Genomic DNA, 24,961 nt, shown 5'->3' with positions numbered 1-24,961 from the left:
AGAGCTCAAGCTGCAGTTGTGCCAACAGTGTGACACTGAATTTCAGTAAGGGAATTCACAATACAGGAGCAGTGCACTTGTGCTGTATAAAGCTGCTCTGGTGAGATCTGGATGTCCGTGTCTAGTAGGGATCTGCTTTCAGTCTTAGGTGCTGTCCCGTCATCATCCCTCCTTTGGAAAATTAAAGGGCTATTTGTACATTAGGCATCCTGAAATAGATTTGGATATGCGTTTGGGTGTTGGAATGTGATATTTCACAGAAGTTGAGTTGGTTCCCCCTTTGTAGTGTCAGGTCTAACAAAGTGCTGTTTTTGAATGAAATCCAGTAATTAAATCTTGTACCCTTTGGAATGTGACAAGCTTTCTCTCCCTGCATTTTCAAACCTGTAATCCAGCTACTTAGTGATCTGGCTTGTTATTTCACAACAAAAATGTCTGTTCTTCTCACTTGGATGAGAAATCTGTCTGGATGACAGGAGTTACTGCTTTGTAGTCCAGCTCATCCACCTTGGAGCAATGTGTAATCCTGGCTTGCTGTAGTGGCGAGGAGTCTTCGTCTCTCTTTATTTTAAATAGAGTTGCAGGAAACCTGCCTGTGGAAACAGTGTGAAAGTAGACAGAGTCATCTTCTTGTTCTTTCAGTCTCCCAACAGAATCTCAAGAACAATCCCTAGTGAGTGGTTTGCCACTTCTTTCCTTCACACAAGTGAACAGAAAAAAATGCTGTGTTAGTTTAGAGACAAGTATTTGCATCTTCTCACTTGCATCTTAATGACTGGACTGCAACAGCAGCAAAAGAGGGACTGTGCAAATGGAAACAGAGGGGTTGTGCACTGACACCTGCAGCAACAGTCTTGCTGCAGTGTGTGTGTATGTGTGTGTAAACATAAGCCTCCAAATGTAGGAGTCTGGTCTGTTGTGGGCATTGCCTGCAACAAATTTGTTATTTCCAGATAATAAATTGAATTTAGATCATATAATGACATTGGGAGATGTTGACTGAGCTTGTGTCTGCAAGAGGTAAGAAGCCTCTTAATCCTCTTCACTGCCTCCTTTGTGAAAATTGTTTCTGAGTTTGATAAATGTTTTCCCTTGGAGGCAGCAATTCCTTCCTGCTGGCATTTCTTGACCTCGTAACATCCACCAGGAAAGCAGGATGACCCTGATGAAGCACCTAAGCAGGCTTATCCAGAAGACTCCCCTGTCAGTTCAAGAATCTGTCAGTTTGGCATGTGTGACTGCATTTCAAAAACATGTGTCATACCAGTTCAAGGAATATAGTGTTGCTAGAAATGTAAGGAAACTATCATGCAAAATACAACATTTGGGGAGGGGATAAGCAAGGTCTTTATAATCAGTCATACAGAGTAAATATATTGTTCATATTAGAAGGGCTGAAAAAGACTCCTTTTGACAATGTGAGAAGAGTTTTCTCTGCTTGTAAAGAGCGCAGTCCTGCTTATTTACAGTTTTCCTAAGCATAATTCTATTGTTCCAACAATCAGCTTATTTTAACAAAGAAAGATAAGTCTTTTTTTTTCTTTTTTCAGTTACTCTGATTCTATTCTGTCATGCAGCTGACAAAAACCTAAGTTCTGGAGTGATTTCTGGTTATTGAGTGTGTGGCTGAGTTAAAGGAGAAAGTGCTGCTCGAGTAACTTTAAGAGTATGTGTTGTCTGAAAAAAGGCTGAACGTGTTGGGAATGCAAATGAGAACAGAGAGGCGCTAAACCAGATGGTCAGAATGCCTTCATAAATTGATTAAATAGTTATGAATGTATCTTTTCTTTCACACTGTTCAGATATGCCAGATCATCCTTAGTCCGTGTAGATCATTGTAGCTGCAGTGGCTGATCCATGTGCAGGGTTCTGACTGATGTGAATGAATGGATATAGTCACAAGTATCAGTATCATAAATATCATAAAAATAAATCAGTATACCTTCAAAACCCCTTGAAAATAACACATTGACATAATACATGGTCTTTAGTATGTTTAGAGCTTCAGGTAGGTGAGCAGTACTGTTGAACTGAGGACTGAATTACTTTTGCCTGCTCAGAATGGGAGAGCTGTGGTTTCTGATGGCAAAGGGTGGAATAAGAGACTTGGACAGCGAAGTTTTGCTATTAGAGAGTAGTATTGCTTTTAAGAACTGCTAGAGATACAAGTCTCATTCATTTAATAGAGCTGGACTGTCAAAGAATGTCTATGAACATTTTAGTAACATCCTTGGAAGAATATGTTATTAATAAATTCAGATGCCTCACTACACATGGAGTGCCTTCTATGAAGCTTACAGACAGCCCTGTGTTTTCACAGATTCTTTACATGGGACAATGGATGGAGTATTTCTCTTTGAAGATGTTGCTGTGGAAGACAGTAAAACCACGCAGGGCTATGATGCAATTGTGGTAGAGCAGTGGACTGTCTTGAAGGTATGTGTATAGTCTTTCTTCTTTGACTTTTTTTTGTAAATGAAAACACTCCAAGACTCTCACATACTGATCTGTGCTCCAACAGTACCAGACAGGCAGTTGAGGTAAAGGGATGCAACGTTAACAGTAATGCCAGTTCACCACACTCTGGGTTTGTACGACGTACTTCTGATCTTGATAAACCTCATGCTTTTTTTGGGAGGTCGGAAATGTGAGTGACAGTGAGCAATGAAACTCAGGGCTGTCTGTCTCAAAATTACAGATGTCTGCTAGATTAACTGCAGAGAGGATCTCCATTGGTTGTCAGGGCAACATGATCACACAAGTCACTGTGGCATCGCAGTTCTAAAGAAGGCAGCCCTTTAGGTCGGCAGGCGTAGCTGCAGCAGGAAGGCACAGAGAGCTGCCTGCGCTCTGTCTGACCTCCTTCCTATGCTGAAAGAACTGCATATTCTGGATAGGCCCCTATAAACAAACCAAATGTGTCACAACTTGGCCTTCTGCAGATCCAGGTGCCCACGCAGATCAGTAGAAGCACTGCTTAGGACAGATCATAAACTGATTATATAGTTATGAATCAATTTATGAAGCACTGCAGACCGATCTTCCACAGCAAATTTGATACACACAGTACCCGTGTATTTAAATAGCTGGGCCTAAATTCTTTGTGACTTGAAGCAAAAAGAACATGGGGGAAAAAGAATAAGTTGCATAACTCTTAGAAGGTTTTTTTTGTTCTATCTGATGTCTGCTAGAAATAGGTGTTGTGTATCTACAAAGGCAATACCTGATCATTTCACTTGGAAAGTATAGTAAAGGGTGTAAAATCCTTAGACAGATAGTCCCTCCTTTTGGCACACACATGCCAGAAGAACAGATCCCTTAATTTGGGATTAAGGGAAGATGGGACAGATGCTAGAGTAAGTGTGTAAAATTCCAGGAGACTAGGATTAAGAGTTTTGTTATTAGATGATAATTTTGTAGTGCAGCAAGAAATGGCCAAATAGTAATGGCTACAAACAACTTGCAGAACACTTCAGTGCGTTAATAGCAGCTTTTCTTGTTGCTGATGTGTGTCTGAAAAATGATTCCTATATTGCATTAAATGTTATTCCAGTTATGACAGACTTGAGTGTAAATCGTTGTTCATTTTTAGGGTCAAATTGTGGTGTTGCCCCTCAGGAACAAGGTTTTGGAATAATGACAGATGGTTTCATGAGTGTATTAGGTCAGGGCTGATCAAGAAGGCAAACGTTAAGAAGCATTAATGTTAACCATATGTTTGAAACTGTTAGGAAATGAATAGAGGGAGAAATAGCAAGTATATAATACTGCATACTACTGTGTAAGCTGTGTTTGACAGCACCTTATTTCAGAAGGCTGTGTTAGCACAGTAATTGTTCAGAGAAGAGCAGTGGGCATGCTCAGTAATACAGACAGCTTCCATAAAAGGAAGACTTTACGTGATGTATCCTTTCAGCCTGGAGAAGAGAAGAGTTGCAGGGAATGGAATAGGTACAGAGCTCCTAAATCATAGGAAAGAGGTAAATAGGGATTGTTTGCCATCTCTTCCAGTATAAGAACTAAGTGCCAAATGGCACTAGTCAGGGCCAGGTGCAAAGCAAACAAAAAGAAGATACTTCAGGTAATTATTTATGCAGCAGATCTGTGGAACTCCTTTCTGGACAAGGTTGTTGGTTCTGGAAGTTTAGAGGATCTTGCGTTCATACAAGCATTTTAATTCAGATAAGGAGTGCCTTTCTGAAGTGAACCCACTGATCCACCCTTAATATGCCTCACTTCACCTCACAGAATGGTCCCACAGTGCACAAACTGGATTTCTTTCAGTAGAAACTAAACCAGACATGCAAAATATTTGGGGCAGGTAGGTATCCTGCATGCTTGACCTAATATATATTGCTTTTCCTTAACCATCACTTACAGCCATGTTGGAGACAGCTTTCTGAGTTATAAATGGATTCTTGGGCATAGCTGGTTTGGCTCTCAGACAACCAATCCAAGGTTCTTCATCTCAGTAGGATATCGTAACAAAGTTAGGCATAATCTGTGTGGACACAGGACAGTTTCTGTCAGGCTACGTGAGAAGGATAATGGGGATCCTGTGTTGGAAGATTGCTGACCAAAGCACCAGGACAGAGCAGAAGAGTATTTTCTAGCAGAGCCCTTTGAAGTGTTGGAGGCCTTGTAGGTGGAGTATCATTTGCTTTCAATTCTAGCAATTCCATGCTGGAGAACACAGCTGGTCAACAGACTAAGGAATGAACCTCCTGATGCCATCTGGTGTGTCAGGAGATGCTGTACTGCTACACACCATGTCTGTGAGGGCTAATGCAGAGAATCTCCTGTTCCAGACATAAGATTTGGGATGTGCAATTTCAGAAACTGACTGATAGCATATACACAGCTTGTCAGTGTGATCAGATTATTCTCTGCTGTAATGAAAAATTTGGATGCTGGGTGTTCCCTGGCAGTTTTGCTCTTTTGAGATCAAGTGTGGCTGTTCTGAGGACACTATGAAAATGTTCCCCACCAAGCTGAAAGTGGAAGAATATGGGGAAGAAAAAACCTCCTGAAGGAAGAATGTTGAGGCATTGGGGAAGTCTTGCAAAGGTCTTACCCATTTAGAGAAAGAGCAGAGCTGGCCACCTTGATTTTCTCCTCCTGCAATTCAAATAACTGCCAGGATATATCATGCTTCAGGCTTTCTGAGACATAATAGGTGTAGGTGCTTAAAGCCGTGGAATCAGTGAAAGGACTGGAAGCGGGGGGATCCATAGGCACTGTGCACTGTATTGTACCCAGAAGACCAAGTGTTAACCCCTGTTGGAATTACCTTTATTTACCATCAACGTGGAATAACGCAGTGGCAGGGGAGGGGACTGTAAATTGGGGAAGAAGACAGAGTTCAGTAGTGACAGAAGATGTCCAAGAGCCAGTAAAGGCTTCCTTTCTGTTACGAGTGTTACAAAGTATAATTGTTACAGAAATAGTTAGGGAGCAGTGGAATGACTCATTATGTAGAAGATTGGGGTTTTTTTGGTGTACATTCAGCTCTGATCTACATTAATATTTTCTATTTGTTATTTCCATTTGTACCAAGAAAGTGGAAGAAGCCCTGATGGGCAGAGTGACATAAATGTATATTACAGATCCTTATTTTCAATTTGGTTATTTGGATGAGCTTTGGAGTTGTTCAGATGTGGTCTGAACTGAATGTAAATTATTGTGCTGTATCCTAATTAAGAAGAAGAAGAAACAAACAAAAGAATCCCAGTCACAACAAAAGGAAGCTTTTTTAGAAAGGGAAGACATGTGGCATGTATCGATGCCCTTTAGAAAGAAAGCCTTTCTAAATGAAAAGGTAAAGGGTTGCTGTTTAACCATAAACACAAAAGAGAGAGGTTGGCATACCTCTTAGCAGAGAAAGTGCTGCCTTTTTAATTGCTAAGGCTAATAGAGAAAACAAGCTGAACAGTGTGATGCACTCAGTATGTGTGTAAAATGTCAGTTTGTAGAGGATGTAAAGCTCGCAGCTGTCACAGTATGTGGTCCCGCCAAGCAGCAGACAGGATGTAATAGCTCTGAGTAATTTAACTCTTTCTTCTCAAAGTAGAGCTGTGGTATCCTCTACAAATGACCACAGGACTTGTTATGACAAAATACTGCACTCATCCTTATCACTTTAACTCTAAAAATGTCAGGACATATTATTTCCACTGCAGTCTCTGAGATCTAGCCCTAAAACTTGTTTGATGGTTTTAATTCTGCTTGTGTAGGCAAATGTGGGTAGACAGTTCTGACTAATCAGAGCCTGCATGATTTCCCTCTCCCTAACTCTAAATCTGTCACCTTCCCTTCCCCATTACCCAAGACAAAATAGCTAATACTGTCTTTAAAATTGAGTGCTATAACATTCATTTAGGATTGCTGCATTGTTCTGCCTCTGAAGCTGTGTTCATTTTGAAAATATTGTCCTTAATTTACACAGATTTTCTCATTGGAAGTCTTGAGCTGCTGATTCATCACTTTGTATTTGCTGCTATACCATACCTTCGCTGTACTGACATGAATTAAAATCTCAAATACATTGTGGTGTTGCCATTTCCCTGGCAGACTTGAATGGGGTCAGTCTCCACCGTAGACATGGTAAACCTTTTTAAAGTGCAACATACCAAAAGATTTAAAAATTTATCTCTGCTGAGCCTAGGTTGCAAGTTGCCTTAATGTAAGCCTTGAAACAAATTCTCTGGAAATGAGGATTTGATTTGTCTGTAAATCTGATTTAGGTCAGTTAAGCCATGTTATGCTGTCTCCGGCCACAGGAGAAAGGCATGACCAGGTCAGCCAAGAAGCTGATGGTGATGGGCATGAAAAGCCCAAAGGAGTCATGTGTGTGACCCTCGTTACCATCTGAAGGACAGATATGCTGCCTGGGCATAATATTTCAACAATGTCTGTTGCTGAATGCTTGTTGCTTTTTAAGAAGAGCTGAACAAAAACCTTCAGGAGCCTGTTATCTTCCAAAGATTTTTATAATTCTTGTTTCATTCCTTTATGTAAGATATGAAAGCAGCATATATACATATATATTTGCTGAACTCAGTAGACATAGGTTTAAAATCTATTAAAATCCACAATTAAAATCCACAGAGTATTCTTTCTCTGGTTTTGGATGATTAATGCCATAACAAAACCTAGCAATATGAACTTGGAACGTCTTTGATAATTTCTTGTGGCTCTGGTGGTATTGAATGTCTAACAAGGTGAATGCTTCTTCCATGTGAGTAAAGGGCACTTGAAGTAAACAGACTCAAAAGCACATTATGGATTAAAAAAAGCTTTCCTAGCTGTCACAGTTTTCTAAGAATTAGTTCTCTGTTCACTCATAAAACATTTCAGGGAAAAGTGAACCTCCCAGATCTGAACTTCCCACTTAAGAACAAGCTGAGAAAAAGTATTTCAGTCCTCTTTCATACTTCTTATAAAACCACGCAGGGCACACATTTCTTTAGCCCAGCAGGTGACTCCAGCCAGGCAGTAGTGCCCTGGGTAGTGCATCTGTGTGAGGATGTTGAGGGGCATGGGAGTGGGTGCTGGGACCCCACAGGCTGCACACAGAGCCCGCCTGTGGGCGAGGGGCAGTGCAGGGCTCTCCTTCCTGCGGCACGAGCCAGGGGCAGTGGAGGGTCTGGGCTTCAGCTGCGCTGCTTGCATGGAAAAAGATTATTACTTGCATAACTAGGGAGTGGTGCACAAAGCCTTCTGGTAGAAGCCACATGTTGTTTGGGAATAAATTATAACCAAAGGGAATTGTGTTGGGGAAGCTGCCTGGGGATGATTAAGCTGCATGTGTAGGGCACACTGGGGTATGTAAGTTCTCAGGAAGTGATTTTTTTATGTTGGTGGTTTTTTCCCCCAAAGAATTGATGGACAAACAGTAAAATCAATGCTCACCTTAAGGTACACCTTAATTGTTGCAGGAATTGTGAAAGTAAAAATGCCAGAGTTGTTTAAGAAACTGTACTGATGGATTGCTAGATCACATTTATTTCTTGTGTTTCATGGACAGTGAAGTGGAGTTGTTGCATCATGTGTACATTGTCTGTGCCGTGGTGAGTTCAACATTTCATTGGATGTTTCCAAGTGTCCTGTGTGGAAAACCCTCTGTGTCGACAAATTCACCTTGTCCAGCTTTTGCTGCCGACCCTGTGCTTCTATAAAGGCAGAATTGTGTTGCTGGGCAAATGTACTTCTTGTTACAGGTGCAGGCAGTATCAGGAGCACTCTGATCCTTCTGTTCATTTATATACAAGCTAAAAATAGGATTTGCATCCACAGAAGTCACTGAGGGAAGCAGGCTTTGTGGGCACAGAAGGGTTTTTGGTTGTTGTTTTTCTTTTAATTTTACCCCAGATGTGGAGCCAGCTGTGGATGCTACTCAGCAGCCTGTGTGTACTGAAATTGTGACTGGATACATCTGAATTGCAGAAACTGTCTTAAGCAAGATGCTGCCTCATATAGTGTTACAGCCTTACTGTATTCTCAAAAATATTTCACATTGGAGGAATTCACATATATATTAATAATTGTGAATAACTCTAAATTACATATTCCCAGAATATTGATGGAAAAGCCTGCCTGTGGATTTATTTATTACTCTTTTTTCTATTACCTTTCCACTAAGGTCCCCATTTGGCAGGTACTCTTTGTTGGTCAGTGACCCACCTGCTTCCCAAAGCCACTGATGGTTTCCAAGGATGCAGGAGCCATCCCACTGCCCTCTGCTCCACAGCTAATGGATGTGTAGTAAGCGTCTGCCAGCAGGGTACTGTGGTGTGTTACACATGGAAATTCAGGAGCAGCTCAATAATAGAGGAACAAAGTCCAACTTTTTTTATTGCTGAAGCATTTGTGAAACTTCTTTTTTGCTTCCAATAAATGTTTTTAATGATGCAATACTGTTACACTGTCAGCAGAAATTACCTCTTGGAAGAAGTCTGAAAAGGAAAAAGGCAAATAATTCACGAATTTAGAGCTTGAATTTAGTCCCCCTGTCAGCTGTGTTACTGCAAACATAAAATGTTTGCAGCATGCTTTTACCGGGTCATTCTTGCACAGTCCAGATATTCAATTTCTGTCATTTTATTTTCTTTCTTTTCCACTAAGGTGCAAGTCCTGCCTTTGCCACTTCCACTTCCTCCCTTCAGTTCCCTGGGACAGAAAAGCTTTGGCTTTGGCCAAAAAACCAGTGAGGACTGGTAGCCAGCCTTGGCTGGGGGTGCATGTTGCCTCCCTCATGGGCTCTCCCCTCTATTTTTTGTTAGGAGCTGGGTTTGAAAGCAGTGCCCATTTTCTGCAACAAACAGTAGGTTTTCAAAGCAACTTGGTTTTTTTACTTCCCATCCTCTTTGCCATCTGTCAGTAGATTTTGGTATGCAGTCTGTTAGGATTTGCTGATAAAGGTTTTATTAAGATTTATTTAATGGGATTTTCAATCTACCACTCTTTAATCCAGGTTGGAAAAAAATATTAAATAGTGACAATCCATAGCTGCCTTGTAACTAAATCACATTCACTTAGCCCAGGAAAGACTGATTTCTGAAGAACTTCTGTCTTACAAGAGCTTAGTAGTTGTCTTGTGTATTATCTTGCTGTGGTTAAAATTGCCACAGTAGGGGGGAAAAAGAAAAGAAAAATTGTTAATGCAGTTGTTTGTGTGGCTTGCCCTAGATATTATTCTTATCATTTTTTAAATCTTTTTTTTTTTTCTCCCTAATGAGCAGAAGCAACTGTGAAAGGAAAAAATGATGAAAACAAACAATACAACTACAAATAAAAAGAATTCTTTTCATGTGGTGCAAGTCAAGGGAAAATCCTAGCTCAATATGCTCTGGCTTCTTGACACTCAAGGTGTGATCAGAGATTACTTATCATCCACAGGAGAGTGGGAAGCAAGTTAATTAAAATTTTCCACCCTTTCAGTGAATGAAATGTCTCCCAGTTTGAGACGCATTGTTTGAACACTTCTTTTTCAGGAGAGCTCTTGCACATTTTTTTTCTACTTTTGCGGGTGTTCAAATCCAGTATTTGTTAGTTAGAAAGAACATTGCACTTTCATCTGATGGAACAGTGTGTTTGAAATTTTATTTCTATTGTCTCTAATAATAGTAGATAAAATAATTACTGTATTAAATATAAAATGAATACAAGATGACTCTTTTCCTCTGTACCCGTCCCCCAGTGTATTGTTTGTTTAGAAGCATTTCTGCTTTAGAAAGCATTTAATATGACACCAATTAAAGGTCTGTATAACTGTGACTCCTGCTGGCACACAAATTCCAGTCGTGGGATAGAATTACAACCAATGATTCAGGAGGGGGAGGGAGAAGTAATTTCATGTGGTCTTAAAAAAAGCTTCAATTATCTGTATTTGCAAGTCAGGAGTTTGAAGCCCATGTGGATTACACCTGTTTATTCTGGAGTGACTCCTTTCTCTGTCTGTCATCTTCAAACTTGGCCAATTACTGGGAGTAGTCTATTCCCCAAGGGCCTGGAGATGAGGTGCAGTGTCTGACTCCAGCGAAGCACCGTGGAGTTGGAGAGAGCTTGTTAAAGGGCATGAGGAGCTCAGAGGAGGGGACACCTCTGCATCATGTATACAATTCCTGCTTCCAGACAGCCCAACAGGCACACTGGGCTGTTGGGTACCAGCACATGGGAAAAATAAGAGGTTACCTTTTGGTAACAACTGTATAGAACTCTTTCAGTAGGTTGGTTGTTTTTGATTTTTTTTACACTGCCAGATTTAAAAAAAAAACATTTCTTTAGGCCTAATTGACTTAAATTTATTTTCTGATAACTTTACCCTTTTGAATGTACTTACTTGCTTGTTTCCTTTCTGCACCACTGGGTTGTGAAATACACCATCATCTGCTGCAGATGATGCTTAATCCTGACAAGTCAGACAGGTCCAAAGCCAGCCCTGTCTCGCTGCTCAGAGCCTGAAGGGACAGAGGGCTGTGGCAGGAGTGATGGCTTGTCCCTGAAACAATTTGGCTTCCACAGCAGCCAAATGAGCTCTGCGTGGTATTGATGTCCTTCCTCATTGCTGTAATCTCCCTCTGATTTCTGACATTTGTTGCACATCCTGATGCAAGAAGAAGGTTCTGCCTGCTAATCACCCACCTTAGGCAATGAATTCAAAATAGAAATCCTCTTTACAACACAAGATGTTCCTTGGGGCACAAACAAGGTCTGCTGTGCCAGTCTTTCCTGATCTGCTTCCACCCTCTAAATAAGTGAGCTCCTTTTGGTTTTTCCTCTGCAAACAGTTTGATGGAGGAAATGTTTTAGACAGGTCCTTTTATGTGGCACCTCATGAAGAGCTTGTGATGATGGATGCACTGACCTTATTCTTAATCATCATGTTGCATATTTTCATCTTCATTTTTTGAAGCCGTTGTTGACCAATCTCATAAATCTTACTGTGTTATTAATATGTCTTCTTGAGACATCAGATCTGAAAGGCATCGAGATATGTCATAATTTTTTTATTATTCTTGGACACTATTTTAAAAACTGGAAAGAGCGCTCAAATACCCGTCTTCCAGAGGGAAATGGGAATCAAAGGAGACTCTGAATCTACCATGATCACAGCTGCAGGGTGAGTCCTGATTGCTCCAGAGGACATGAGTTAAGGGCCACATGGTATTGCCCCCTTCTTGCAGGGCGTCTCTTTCCCAGAGTTAAAAATTCCAGTTTGTACAGGGTGATGTTGTAAAGTAGCACTGCCTCTCTAAGCCCCCACAAGCCTCTGTGCAGAAGTACATTAGTAGTGTTCTCTTGCAGGCACTTTCTGGGGTAGAGATTTTAAACGTTCTCCTTTTAAGCAGGACTGATACGGCTTCTTCAGCTATTTGCACTTGTAGTCATGATCGGGTTTTTAATAGGTATAGTCAGGCAGCCATTCAGTTATAAAGATACAAGTGACCTAAATTACATTTGTTAGAAGAAAGGAACAGCTGAGATTGAAATTCACTAAAGTACCTTGAAATAACTACAGCAGGATTTGGATTAGTTCTGATCAAATGACTATTTCATTACTGCGGAATAAATGGATTTTTTGGAGCTGCAGACCTATTGTGCCTTCCCCAGTGTTGCGAATTGGCAGTTAAAACTCCTTACGTGCACGTGAAACCGCTGTGAGTGCCTGAGCTTTTTGGCAAATGTAATTACTATTCCAGTCAAATTTAGTTGTATTTGAAGAGACTAGTAGTTACCATTTGTCTGCTTTGTGTTTATTAAAATTAAAAACTAGTAAATATGCTCTAGCATCTATTCGTTAAATTACTGGCAGTCTTGGCAATTAGACACCTCACTGGAATAATCTTTGTTGAAACCACCAGTGGTTCTTTCTGTGTGGATTGCAGGGTCTGCCTTTTAGTTGAAAGAGAATGAGCAAGGCTCTGCTGGGTACATGTGCAGCAGGAGCCAGACTCCTGCACTGAAAGGCAAAGCTTTTCGTCTCGCCCACAGATTTCCTGATTCAAAATAAGAAGGCAGCGACTTGTATTTGTGGGCGATAAAAGGAACAGACTTTTACTTACATTTTTTGTTGCTGTTATTGGCTATTTTCCTTTTGATCCATCATGGTAGAGCAACATGACTGATTTCAGTGCAGATATTCAGGATTTGCTGAAGCCTAGACAAGTGCAGAATCCAAGCAAAGCGATGCTGTCATTTTTTAACTACTTGAACATCATTTTTCTTGGGAGGAGATAATTGATAACATACAATGAGTTTATCCTGTTCAGATCTGGAATCATCTAAAGCTAGATGGATGAGTCAGGCAGTGTAAAAACAAGATCACAGATGTTTACCATTTTAAACAAACTCCTTTAACAGTTTGGGATATATGGGCAGTCAGTCATTTGTCTCATGTTTTTGAATGTTTTCCTTCCTGCCTAGCTGAACGTAAAACATGACCCACTTCAGTGCAAAAACCCTGTCTCCCTCCGAGAAAACCCACACATGTATTTTTTCTTGGGTTTTCTTTGGTGTCGAGCTGAATGTCGCGCTCCAAGTGATGATGCCAACTGTTGCTTTTCCTTCCCCAGGGAGTTGAAGTGCAGACAGATTACGTTCCGCTGCTGAACTCCCTTGCCGTGTACGGCTGGCAGCTGATGTGTGTGCTTCCTACTCCCATTGTGAAGACAAACAGGTAGGGAGGGGTGGGTGCTGCCTTTGGCCAGGGAAGTTGCTGTACAAGCACCACAGTCTGCACAAGCAATTCCCTGTGCAGTCAGTGTGGATTTCCTTGCAAAGCCTGCTGCAGCTGTTCTTGGGGCTTTCCGAGCATCACAAGCCACATGTGGCAGGAAGCACATGTCTGTGGGCAGAAAGACTGCAAGGTGGCACTGTGGTTTCTGCATGAATTTTCTGGGTGTTGTTTCTGCCTCTCTCTAAACTCCATGATTGTAAAATTCCTGCTCTGGATCTTCCAGTAACGTCCTTTAGAGCAAAGACAAAATGTGTGATAATGTTGGGAGTGAGATGTTGTCTAACTGAAGAAGAGTCATTTTATTCTTAATAGATGTCTGTCTAATGCTGTTGATACAGTCTAGCTGAGCAGAACCGTGTGAGATTGGTGTGTCACTGCTCTAGTAGCCTTGTGTGCAGATATAATAATTCTGTGGTCTACTTTGCTATTACTAATATTCTGAGGTTTTAAATATAAGTGCAAATCACTTAAAAATTATCTTCATAACTGGTGAAAAACAATCAAACAATCATCCCACTTGTTAGTCATGAAAGATGGTGCTTTCTGAATTTTCACTCTTCAGGGATGTATTTTTATATATATATATATACACCAGTATAGTCAGTCATGATTTTTAATCTTAAAAGAGTAAAAATATGCCCAGCTCTTTATGAGATTTGGATGAAGACTATTCCTACATATAAAAACCTAAAAAGTAAAAGGCCATCTGTGTTGAGGGAAAAACTGTATTTAAGTTTTCATAAATGTTTAAATATAAGAATGAATAGAAGATCACAGTTACGATTTGTAATTCCCGACTCCTGAAGATATACATATGATTTTCTTTCTCTTCCAGCTTTCTGTACCCCACTGATACCTCGAGTAACAGAGGTCAGTGTAGAAGGGCACCCACCTGGTGGTTGTTCCTCCTGCCATGCTGGAGACCTGTAGGGAGCACCCAGCCCCATTCTGGATCAGTGCCCCAGGAGGGAGGGAAGGAGAGAAGGAACACTCCAGTGTTGCTGGGACACACACACACTGGGATTCCTGGGTTTCTTCCTTTTTGTTCCAAACAATTTATTCTGTGTTTACACACTAATGCTAAAACATTCAGCAAAACTGTGTCACAGGCTGACAGGCTCTATCAGTCTGAACATTCCCCTCTCCCTGCCCCCCAAAATACCAGGCTGCTCAGAGACACCAGGGACAGGCAATGTGAGGATCATTCTTCATTTTGTTCTTGTTTGACCTGCAGAAACAAATGACTGAGATGGATTTTCGCTTTGAATGATGCTGGATGTGAATTTAATTCATTCTCAGGAGTGTGCATTTGTTTCTTTTCAGGGAGGGGAATTTATCTACAAAGCAAATTGTATTTCTTCAGAGACCTTCTTTGCCCCAGAAAGCAAAGAAGAAAGAATCTAAGGTAAATAACCTTGAGCTTCTGGTTTGTTTGGGTTTTGCTGGTGGTATTTTTATATTGAAATTTATTTCCCTTAGAAGTAAAATGGCCTATTCAATGTTTCTGCGATACAGTAGTGAGACACAAGGAATGGAACTATTCAAATGAAAGAGACAAAAATTGCTCAAATGATGTCAATGCTCCTAGATTTCATTCTCTTTTGAACTCACAGCAGCAGAAGAGATGTAGATTTTTATTCATGTAAACCAGCCATAAACCTCCATTTAGACCTAAAATTCTCTGTCCATGTTCAGTGTCTGCAAGGTGGAACCGACACTATTTTCTCTCACCCATTTACTGTCTTTTCTGTTTAAATTGTTCTCTCGTTCGCTCTCTCGCTCTTGCTCTCTCTCTGTTTTGGTAGAACCTGGCACAATGTAGGCCTGATCTTGGCTGGTGTTTCTGTCGTGTGAATATTAATGAATTCTGCTGCAATTTAACCAAAAAAAGCCTCTAGAATCCAGCTAAATTGTCCAAGGACATAGCTGACAGCTAGTGATGCATGGATGTGGATGTATATATGTATTCCCATTTCCCTTTTTAACCACATAGCTGTGGGAACCCTTGCCCAAACCTGTCATGCCATACAGCTGGAGAGAGAAATGCAAGGACTGGAATTGAGAAAGTGAGATGATCTTCCTACAATAGTCAAATTTGCCTTGTCCTTTCAGTATGCAAGGGATCAGGAAAGCCAGATGAAGTATGGAAAAGATCTCTGAAACCACGTGATGATGAGTTGCTGACTAATGCAGCCTTGCTTGTGTTCTGGCTCTGTGGGCTTTGGTGAGTGCTGCCAGCCCGATGTCCCCTGCAGGAGTGGGCACTTCAGGCCATGCCAGAGCTGAGCTGCAGTAGGAGATCAGAAATGCTGAGGAGACCTGAGCAACAGGAGCATTTTACCCAGCAGTTCAGATAATTGCAGATAGTTTTCATCTATGAAGCCCTCACTGTTTTGGAGCCTGGTTCTGTGAAAGTTGTCTTTTTGATACAGTGCAGAGCAGGAGAGTGTTTGAACTGACTGAAGTAGGAGATAACTGCTGGGAGTGCAACTGATTCAGGATTTACCCTCTCTCATTAGCAAAACAGGAGCCCAGAATATTGTGTGAACTTGTTACAAAGCCCATCTTCCTTGGTTTTTCTCTTTGTTTTCAGGTGATTAAGGGGATTTTGGAATGAGTGTTAAGAGTGCCTGTATTTGGTCATTCTTTTCCTACTACTGTGTGTGGTTTTAGTGGAAGGGATGGGAACCCATATGTGGTTGTTCATCTTCAGACAGAGAAACTAGTATGATGCTGATTTCTTTTATTATAATAACACATACATACCAACCAGATGACTTAAAACTTTGTTTAAGTTTTTTTCATTCCGGGTTATAAAAACTTATTTAACAATGTCTGGTTGACAAAACAAAGGACTTACTCGTTGGCCGTGTTAAATATACAGGCATATTTGAGGGCAAGAATCACTGCAGCACATTTTCATAACAGAGGTCAAGGAAGGATGACATACCTTGATTATAGCTCTGTAAAGAGATGTAAGACTGGTTCAACGTCCCTAAGTGGTTGTTGTGTCGCATCAAAGATGCCAACCCAAGCATGTGATTAAAAGTTGCTGAATATTCTGCACATACAACATCACAGGCTCTCAGGGATTTTTTTTTAACTTAAGCTGTGGCATGTCTAAAATGTTTATAGATAATCCTCAGAGGAGGGAAATAGGATGATAAAATTAAAAGGATATTGCATTGTTGGAAAATGTTCCAACCTATCTTTGCACATCAATGAACTGCTGTTCAAGGTAGTCAGAGGAACAGAAAAGGAAATATGCAAGGAGTGGTATAACTTCTCTCTTCAGTGAGAAGTACTCCTGTTAGTGCAATATTCAGTCAGGGATGAGATAATTGTGTTCATTCACTTTATACAAAACTGATGCTTATTTCATGCATTGAAATGCATTTTTGTGAAATACAGTGTAAGTACCTTACTGAGTACACACACACACAGAGCCTCCTACAGTTGGATCTTTATCACATTTAGGGCCCTGATCATACCTTCTGTCAAAAAGCGCTTTGAGTTAAGTGAAGTAGTGGGTGCCCAGCACTTCCGCAAATCAAAGAGGAAAAAAACTCAGGTGTCTGAATTTTAAACAGCTGAGCTCTAGAACTGAGATGTTATCGTTCCTCTTTCTCTAAATTGCAGTGCTATTGAAGTGAAAGATAACTTCTTCTAAGTAAAACCGAGAAGTTTTGTGAAAGCCAGTTTCTTTTTTTCTTTCCCCTTCTTCTTTTACATTAAGTTCTGGCTACCAGGAGGAAAGAACATTGTTCCAGCTTTGTGATCTGCCAACAAGTTTTGAATGGCTTTTTGATTAAGGAATAAATAGCTAGATCAAAAATTTATGAATACAAGATCTTTTGGCCAACTTCAGCACAGAGCTTTTTGGAACATGGCTGGGTTTGCTGAATGTCATGATGAGATTATTTATGCCATCCAGACATTGCCTCCTAACCCATTCGTGGGCTTCCATCAGCAACTGACACTGCTGAAAAAATGGTTGTGCACATTTAGAGGTACTTAGCAAACTTGTGTAGGATGGCTTAGCAGTGGCTTGGAACCATGGAGCAAGTCCAGAAGAGGCCTTGAAGTTGGTAAGGGGACTGGAGCACCTCCTATGAAGACAGGCTGAGAAAGTTGGGGCTGTTCAGCCTGGAGAAGAGGAGGTTGCACGGAGACCTCACAGCAGTGTTGCAGTATCTGAAGGGGGCCTACTGGGAAGTTAGAAAGGGACTCTTTGCCAGGAAGTGTAGTGACAGGACGTAATGGCTGCACATTGAAAGAGGGCAGATTTAGATTAGAAGGTGGGAAGAAATTCTGTACTGGGGGGGTGGTGAGACACTGGCACAGGTTGCCCAGAGAAGCTCTGGGTGCCCCCCCCACCCCCAGCAGTGTTGAAGGCCAAGTTGGATGGAGCTTGGAGCAACCTGGTCTTCTAGGAGGAGTCCCTGCCCATGGCAGGGTGGTTGGAACTAGATGACCTTTAAGATCCTTCCAGTCCAAACCATTCTATGATTCTATGGCTCTGTGGTTTGGCTTTCCTTGGGAAGGTTGATTTATTTTCTGACAAATGAAGCGGATCTAATAGTGGCATATTTGTCAGCCTTTATATACATTATACCTGTCAAGTTAGTATTTCAAGGTACTGCTAGTTCCCTTTTTGTTTTTTAGTACTAGTTAAAACAGTTCTGAAATGGTGGCTGTGGCAAGTCCTGTGGCAGTGCTGCAAGAAGCAGCCTCACGCTTTCTCATCAAAAAGCATTCATACAGATGGTTCAGAATATTCTACTGTTTGGGTATGGTCGTGGTTGTGGTGTTAGTTGTGCTGTTAACCTGGTGAAAAACACTGGAATAACGCCACAGGATTGCTTCCTCTGTCTGCACTTGTGCAGCTTTGCACATCCTCCCTTTCCACACGGTGTAGAGAGGAGCCCACCAGGCACATGCAACAGCAGAAGCAGAAAGCATCGGGCTCTCCTTCCTCTGTGTAACAAAGAGATATGAGTGAGCAGAAATCATCTTAGGCCGTCTGATTTGGTCAGGCAACTTCTTTTAATCTTGGGTCTTTCTGGTCAAACCCTTTAGTCTTTGAATTAAAACTAAATAATCAAAAAATTTCTACTCAGGAACGTAAATGTCCATGTGAGATTGCCTCTAATGGTCTTTAACATTTGGATCCCTTCTTTGTAGTTTCACTGGAGGTTCTCCAAAGAAGACATGCACAACAGAAAAATGAAGAATTCCACAAAGGCTAAATTAAGTACTAGGGAGAAGCAAAGGGCAGGGGAGAAGCAGGAATTTGAAGTCACAGAGAATACGAGAAACCTAGAAGCACAAATGTCAAGAGCAGCCAAGCCGGATCCAGAACAGCAGCTGGATGATGTCATAGACTTGGGAGATGAGGTAGCCGGGACCAACGACAGAGGTCCCCACCATGACAGGGCGTCAGCAGAGACGTGTCCTGCCAGCTGTGACACTGGTGACAATGCCGGGCAGGCCTGCCTCAGCCAGAGCGTGCCCGGCTGCCCCGCGGGTGAGGCCACAGAGGGCGGGGGCTGTGCACCAGGGCCGGACGGCGGCAGCGACGGGGCAGGGCTGGACGCGGACTGCTCCTGTGAATGAGAGCTCTTTGCAGGAACCCTGTGAGTGGCTGATGCTTTGCCAAGACAGAAGAACAGATTTTGATAATCCCCACCGCTAACTCCATTGCTCAGCATTTCTTTTGCATTTCTTTGACTTACTTTGCTCCTTAGCACTCTGGTATCTTAATGTTTTTAGTACCTACAGGGCCCAGACTTTTCAACCCACAGAAACTGCAAAATTCCTTTCCCTGTACATAGTGGGAAATGCTCTCCTAGAGCTACACTTTAAATTAAGCAGTAGGGAAGGACAGAAGTCATACTTTTTTCCATTCCAACCTTAGCAGGCCAGCTTTGAGCTGGGGTCAGGGCAAGTGTTCCATTCAGTCAGATTTTACTGTGTAGTACTTTCTTGTCCACGTAGCTTTCCTGGAGAAGTTATTGTGGCCAGATGTTATTTTGTCACTAGGCTTGTAGTGTCATAAAAATGATATTTGGACTTAAAGAGGTTGAAACTGGAAAGCTTAGATAAGATGGCTATTATCTGTATCTTTCTCCTGGAGCATACTCACTGGTGATACTTTCTTCTGAATTTTATTAACCCTTACAGATCTGTAAGCAATAAGCAGATCATGTACCTGTTTCAGGCACAGTGGGTAAACAAACCCCATGGTGAATTTGTGAAGCAGATGATTCCAATACAAAATGCAATTTCCTATTTGGTCTTTGCCAATCAACAGTTCATAGTAGCTGTGGGGGCTTCAGAAGACAGAAAACCAGGAAACAAAAAAGCAGGTAAAAAGTACTTCTATCAGTGGTTATCCTCACTAAAATTGGAATTAGATGTTACCTCCTGACCTTTTCCAGGTGGTTTTGCACCACTTCCTCACTGTTATGAAATACCTTGTGGTGAAGAACTGAAATTGTACACAGGGGTCAGTGGCCAACAAATGTCACTAAAGGACCATCCAAAATGAAAATACCATAACAGACCATTTTTTTCCATACAAGTAACCGTATTCTGGGACTGGTACCTAATAGGATTCTGTAAAATTACCAACATTTTCCTGTTTGAAGCTACATAAAAATATTTACAAGTGAATGTACATGTAATATAGTTTCTGTGCCAATGTTCTCCAAGTTCTTCAGTATTTTTACAAATGTAGGGAAGGAGTGGTTTCTCTCTTCTTAACCACCTTCATTCTTATTTAGAAGTGGTTGAGTAATCTGGTAAAAAGGTGAGAAACACATTGTAAATCCCTCTGATTTTCTTGTTTTGAAGCAAGAGCTGTAAGTGATTTGCTGTTTTTTCCTTGACTGATTTGTGCTTGATAATTTTCCTTAGTCTTCAAATCAAAATGCTGTACAAAGGACTATGTTCTGTACCAGATGTGCACCTAGAGTGGTTCAAAAGCATCTTTCATGCCTAAAAATTACTCAGTTGGCAGAACATTGCAGAGAAGGGAAAAATGACATCACTTAAATATTCATTTAATTGGGACAAAGGCACTCAAGTTTAAACCATTTGATTTCACATACACAAAGCACAGTGGTAGTTTTGTCATTGATTAAGGAGTTTTTTATTTTGAATTCAGTGGTGTAACCACAGGACTGTAAATAACTTTAATTTCTGATGCTATTTTTCAATTGTTTCATTTGGTATTTTGAGATCACACTGGCGTTCCAATAGCCTCAAAAATAGGTTGCTGCAGTTGTACTTAAATACAAGGTCTGTGCTTTGTACAGTTTTAAGTTGCTGTTTGCAGATTTTATTAGCATAAGATCCTTTTACTGATGGTTTCTATCTCAAGGACTAGCTTTGTATTCATCTTGTTTAAAAATTCACTATATTTAATGAACGTTTTGCTAGTAGAAAGTGTTGCAGTAGAAAGACCTCTTCAAATACTTTTTAATAGAAAACGTTTATTGGATTGCAATTTGACCTTGCTTAATGGAATCCCAACTACTTACAAAACTGAAGAGAAATAAAGGTCATGAGGAGATTCCTTATTTGTGGTGTTTGCACAACTGCCAGTAATTTGTCCCCAAAAGGACAAACTCAGGATCTCTAAGTGGTGATGAGGGGAAGCTCCTTCCTACTGAATTAGCAGTAGTTACTGGTGCTAGAGAACTGGCTACTTCGTTTTCCTTTCCCGACAGCATGGAAGGCCCTGTGGGGAAGTTGCACTTGCTTAAGTGAAGGCTTGATTTAAAACTTTGTTCCTGTAAAAGATGGCTTAGGGTTGGGAAGAGTTGAAGAGAACTTGCATGTTTTTTCAGTTTCAAAAGGGCAGCTGCTCTGGGGTTTATAATCTCATAATCAGTTCCAAGTTGTGACTTTGAATTACTCTGAGCTGGTTCAGCTGTCTGAAGTTGTGTGCGTGCTTGCACCATGCCCCCGTCCCAAGGAGAGTGAGAGCCTAAATCATCTCTCAGACAGATGGTCCAGATGTGATGAGGGCTGGGGAAGGCAGGTGTGTGGTGCAGCAGCAGCAAGGCTCCACAGCTGTTATCTGCAGTTTAGCTCAGCTGCCTTTGCCATTTTGGGCCTGAAAAAGCAGGACCACCAGAGCGACCAGGGAAGTGAAGGAGCAGTCAGCAAGTGGTCATCTGAACAAGCCACCAGCTGTTACACAGAGAAGTTCAAAGGAGAAAATCCAGCTCAGGCATTGCAATGGGCTGCCCAGGGCGGTGGTGGTGAGACAAATGGTGAAGGTGGAGTCACCGTCCCTGCAGGTGTTTAAGGAAAGACTGGATAAGGCAAATGAAGAACGGCAAAGAGGAGTGGCTGAATTAAATGAAAGATGGAAAAGGGTTTTTCAAATGCAACAAACAGCAGAGAGCAGGGGCAGAGGGGTACAACTATGATGGGTAGGGTATCCAAACCCTTAAAGCATCATAATGAAAATAGGTATGTTAAGAGGGGTTAAATGCACAAACAGTGGGACTGGTACTTCAACTTGCATTATGTCTTGATTGTTGGATCTGTGCACTTGAAAACAGTATAAATGCAATAGGCCAAAGTAGCTTTAGTGTATGTGTGGAAATGAAGCTACGTACAAAACAATATACCCATTTCTCCCTAATTTGGCTCCCTGTCAGCCTCAGGTTCTGAGGTGAGCAGAGGAAGGGCTCTGCGTTTGGATACCCTACTTTTTCTTTGCAGTTGCTGTGACTCTACATTTGCCTCAGGGAGCCAATTATAGGGCAGAAATGAAGCATGATCAGCCTTTCCTGCAGGAATTTCATCCTCTCACAACTGAAGAGTATAAAGAGCAGATACTAATTTCTTGCTGATAAATGTTTCTCAAAAGTATGAGGAATACCAGCAAACAACATGCCTGTGAATTGTAGTTGTAGACACAATTCATGTGTCTCTGAGGCTGTTACTGGAGATGTGCTTTTGGCTTTAAAGGGTGATCCTTGCCAAAGCCTCCTGCCTCAGGAAGGTGCCTGTAGTGCTGACTCTAATCAGTACCTTAACTATACACTGAAGGGGGAAAAAAGGCTTTTCAGTTTTTAGTGCTTTCTGTTACTCACTTATAAAAGCACCCTACTAACTAAAATGATGTAATGATAACTGAATAGCCACTCTTTTTCCAGCTAATTGATGCAAATACTATAGGAATATTTGATACTCATTGCACCAGATGAGCACATGGAAAACTGGTAAAATATGTGTCACAGGAAGAAGAGAAGGATAAAGTCTAATAAGGCTGCAACACCAGGTAACTCACCAACCATCTCCTTAAGTTTAAATATAAATGTAAAGATGGGCACATCTCTCACTCCTCATCCTTTATTGCAAAAAAAAAAAAAAATCACTCTACTTTTTCTTCTGCAGTTGCTCCTTAGCTGATGGCACAAGTGTAATAGGAATAAACATTTTCTACAATGACAAGATTCACCAGTGTGATGAGACTATTTCTCCAACTCAGTAGCAGCTGAACAGCAGGGGCTGCTCTCTGTTCCTACCAGTGCAGGCCAATATCACATTTACTCCATTATTTGTAGAACATATGTTTATATGGGTTAATATTTCTGGGGTGTTATTTTTGCCTTCAATTATGGCAGAGTCAGATCCAGTAACAGACTTCAAGGTGAAACTGATGTTTCACTAAAAGACCATGAAACTCTTTAGAAAGAGACTTCCAAAAGATTAAGTGTCAGCAGGAAAAGTCTATGGAGGAAGGGGATGTGAACAACTTTCCTGATTTCTTGGCTTAGAAATGTCATTTATTGCAAGGTAAGAAAGGACTTCTTGCTCACAGTACCAGAGGTTACCACTATGGGGGGGGAGGTATGAAATAATTACTCTTGTCCATGTTTCAGGGCAGTGTGTGTGTGTTTCGTCCTGCTGTTCAAGTGGGTGAGCCCACACAATTAGAGAGATGTGCCCTTGCCCCATAGCACTCAGGCTGAGTGTAACAGGGGATGACAGAAGGAGGTTAGAGGGAAAAGAGGATGATTACAGAAGCAAAGGATTTCAAAATGCCTTTTGTTAAATGGACATTTCGGTGCAGGTCTGAGGAGGGGTTTGTGAAAGAGATGTAATTTGGGCTGCAGAAAGCCTCTGCATTAAGGGAAGAAAAGGGTGTACCAGTTTATAATTCATGAAATGATTCAGAAGTCAGAAGAAAAACATTTAAAGGCTTCTCAGAATCTTTTCATCATGGCACTGTTAAAATACACAGGAGCCTAGTGCATGGCTATCGTAGGGCACCAGTACTTCCTGATAGCAATGTATTGCACATTCCTAGGAAAACCCTGCTTCTTTCAAGCATCAAGCTCTGACATGTCAGCTGTGATCTCTGTGAACACAAAACCCCCTTGGTGTTATTTTTTATGACAAGCACGCTACCCTATTTACATTCTAGAGTGAGCAAACAAGGAAGCATTCCTTGAAATACGGGTGCTCAGAAAGAATCTTCCTCTCATTTGAGGAGGAGGAATTGGATGAGACATCCCCTCTGGGTGTGCAGTGGCTGCACAGGGGGCCAGTGAGGGCAGCTGGTGGTGGCACTGCACGGAACAGAAGCACAGCCCTAAGTGGATGAGGCTGTAGGGAGCAGAAGGCACAAACTTAAGGGCAAAGCCCCATCACAGTACTGTCCCCAAAAGGCAACTCTTAAAGGTCCATCAATCAGAGTCACCCCTCCTGCTGGAAAACAGAGCCTGTCCCTAAGTTCTGTGTGTTCCAAGTGGCAGCAGGTATGGCCTGTTCTCTTCGATGCCCAGGAAGTGCTGGCATTATTTCATTTGTTTATCAGCTTCTGACACAGGCCCAGGAGCAGCTCTGTGCTTCACTCCAAGCAAGGGCCTGGCCTTTCCCAGCAGGACTGCCTCTCTGCACTGTAAGGATGAGGTGCACGTGGATGTGGCAGTAAGTATCTCCCAGGCTGTACAACATACCAGACTGATAAAAAGAGGGTACAACTGGAGTATGCTGGAGTTGAAGTGACTTCTCTGGAGAGAACTACAGCTGGGCTCGAGGCCTTTTTAGCCAACCACAGGGACATAATGCTTGAAAAACAAAGTGCTTCACACCAACTATTGCAGCAGGCTGGGAAGTGGCTGGTGGGTTCAGCGTCTCTGCAATCTCTAATGCAGAGCAGGGAGACACTGATGGCAAGGAACTTGCTGCATTTCCTAGTTAACGATGCCTGAAACATGTAACTCAAGGAAAGGAGCCACCAACAAAGGGAAGGCCTTATCTGTTTAACGTTCTACTAATTCAATATTAATTTAGCACTTTTGATATTGTTCCTGATTGATGTCTTCAAATGTACAGCAGGAATCTCTACCACTTAAGTACTTGAACTGTCCATGCAGATAATTAACAAACTCCTTACAGATTTTTGTTGGTTTCTTCATTTCTATGATGAGTTTCTCTAGAAGTTGGACAAAGAAGCTTCATTTAGGAAGGCTCAGGTATTGGCCATTACACCTCGAGGTGTAACAAGAGCAACTTTTCCAGAGACTTTTCTCCAAGCAGTCATCCTGGAGTCCCCTAAAACTCTGTACTTCATGCAGCAGGACTGGGGAGATGCATAATCTTGGCTGCTGCTCGCCAGTGCTGCTTTTGAGGACACGGCCCATGCAAGCACAGTTTTAGCTGACAACCTCCATACAGGCACAGGATACAGGTTCA

General features: G+C 41.6%; 1 protein-coding gene across 4 annotated transcripts in view; it reads left to right on the top strand.

Moving 5' to 3' along the window:
• Positions 1-20,813, top strand: part of RFTN1 (raftlin, lipid raft linker 1) — a 117,003-nt gene extending 96,190 nt beyond the window's left edge. For all 4 annotated transcript variants that reach the window (XM_069007230.1, XM_069007232.1, XM_069007229.1 and 1 more), the window contains exons 7-10: positions 2,321-2,436; positions 13,074-13,177; positions 14,561-14,642; positions 18,422-20,813. In XM_069007230.1, coding sequence (XP_068863331.1) covers positions 2,321-2,436; positions 13,074-13,177; positions 14,561-14,642; positions 18,422-18,853 — 734 coding nt within the window. In that variant the 3' untranslated portion in view covers positions 18,854-20,813. The remainder of the gene's footprint in view (positions 1-2,320; positions 2,437-13,073; positions 13,178-14,560; positions 14,643-18,421) is intronic.
• The last annotated feature ends 4,148 nt before the right edge of the window (positions 20,814-24,961 follow it).

The sequence above is a fragment of the Aphelocoma coerulescens genome, chromosome 2, assembly GCF_041296385.1.
Source record: "Aphelocoma coerulescens isolate FSJ_1873_10779 chromosome 2, UR_Acoe_1.0, whole genome shotgun sequence".
Taxonomy (NCBI): Eukaryota; Metazoa; Chordata; class Aves; order Passeriformes; family Corvidae; genus Aphelocoma; species Aphelocoma coerulescens.
Note: the sequence above shows the minus strand (reverse complement) of the source record. Positions and strands in the feature narration are given on the sequence as shown.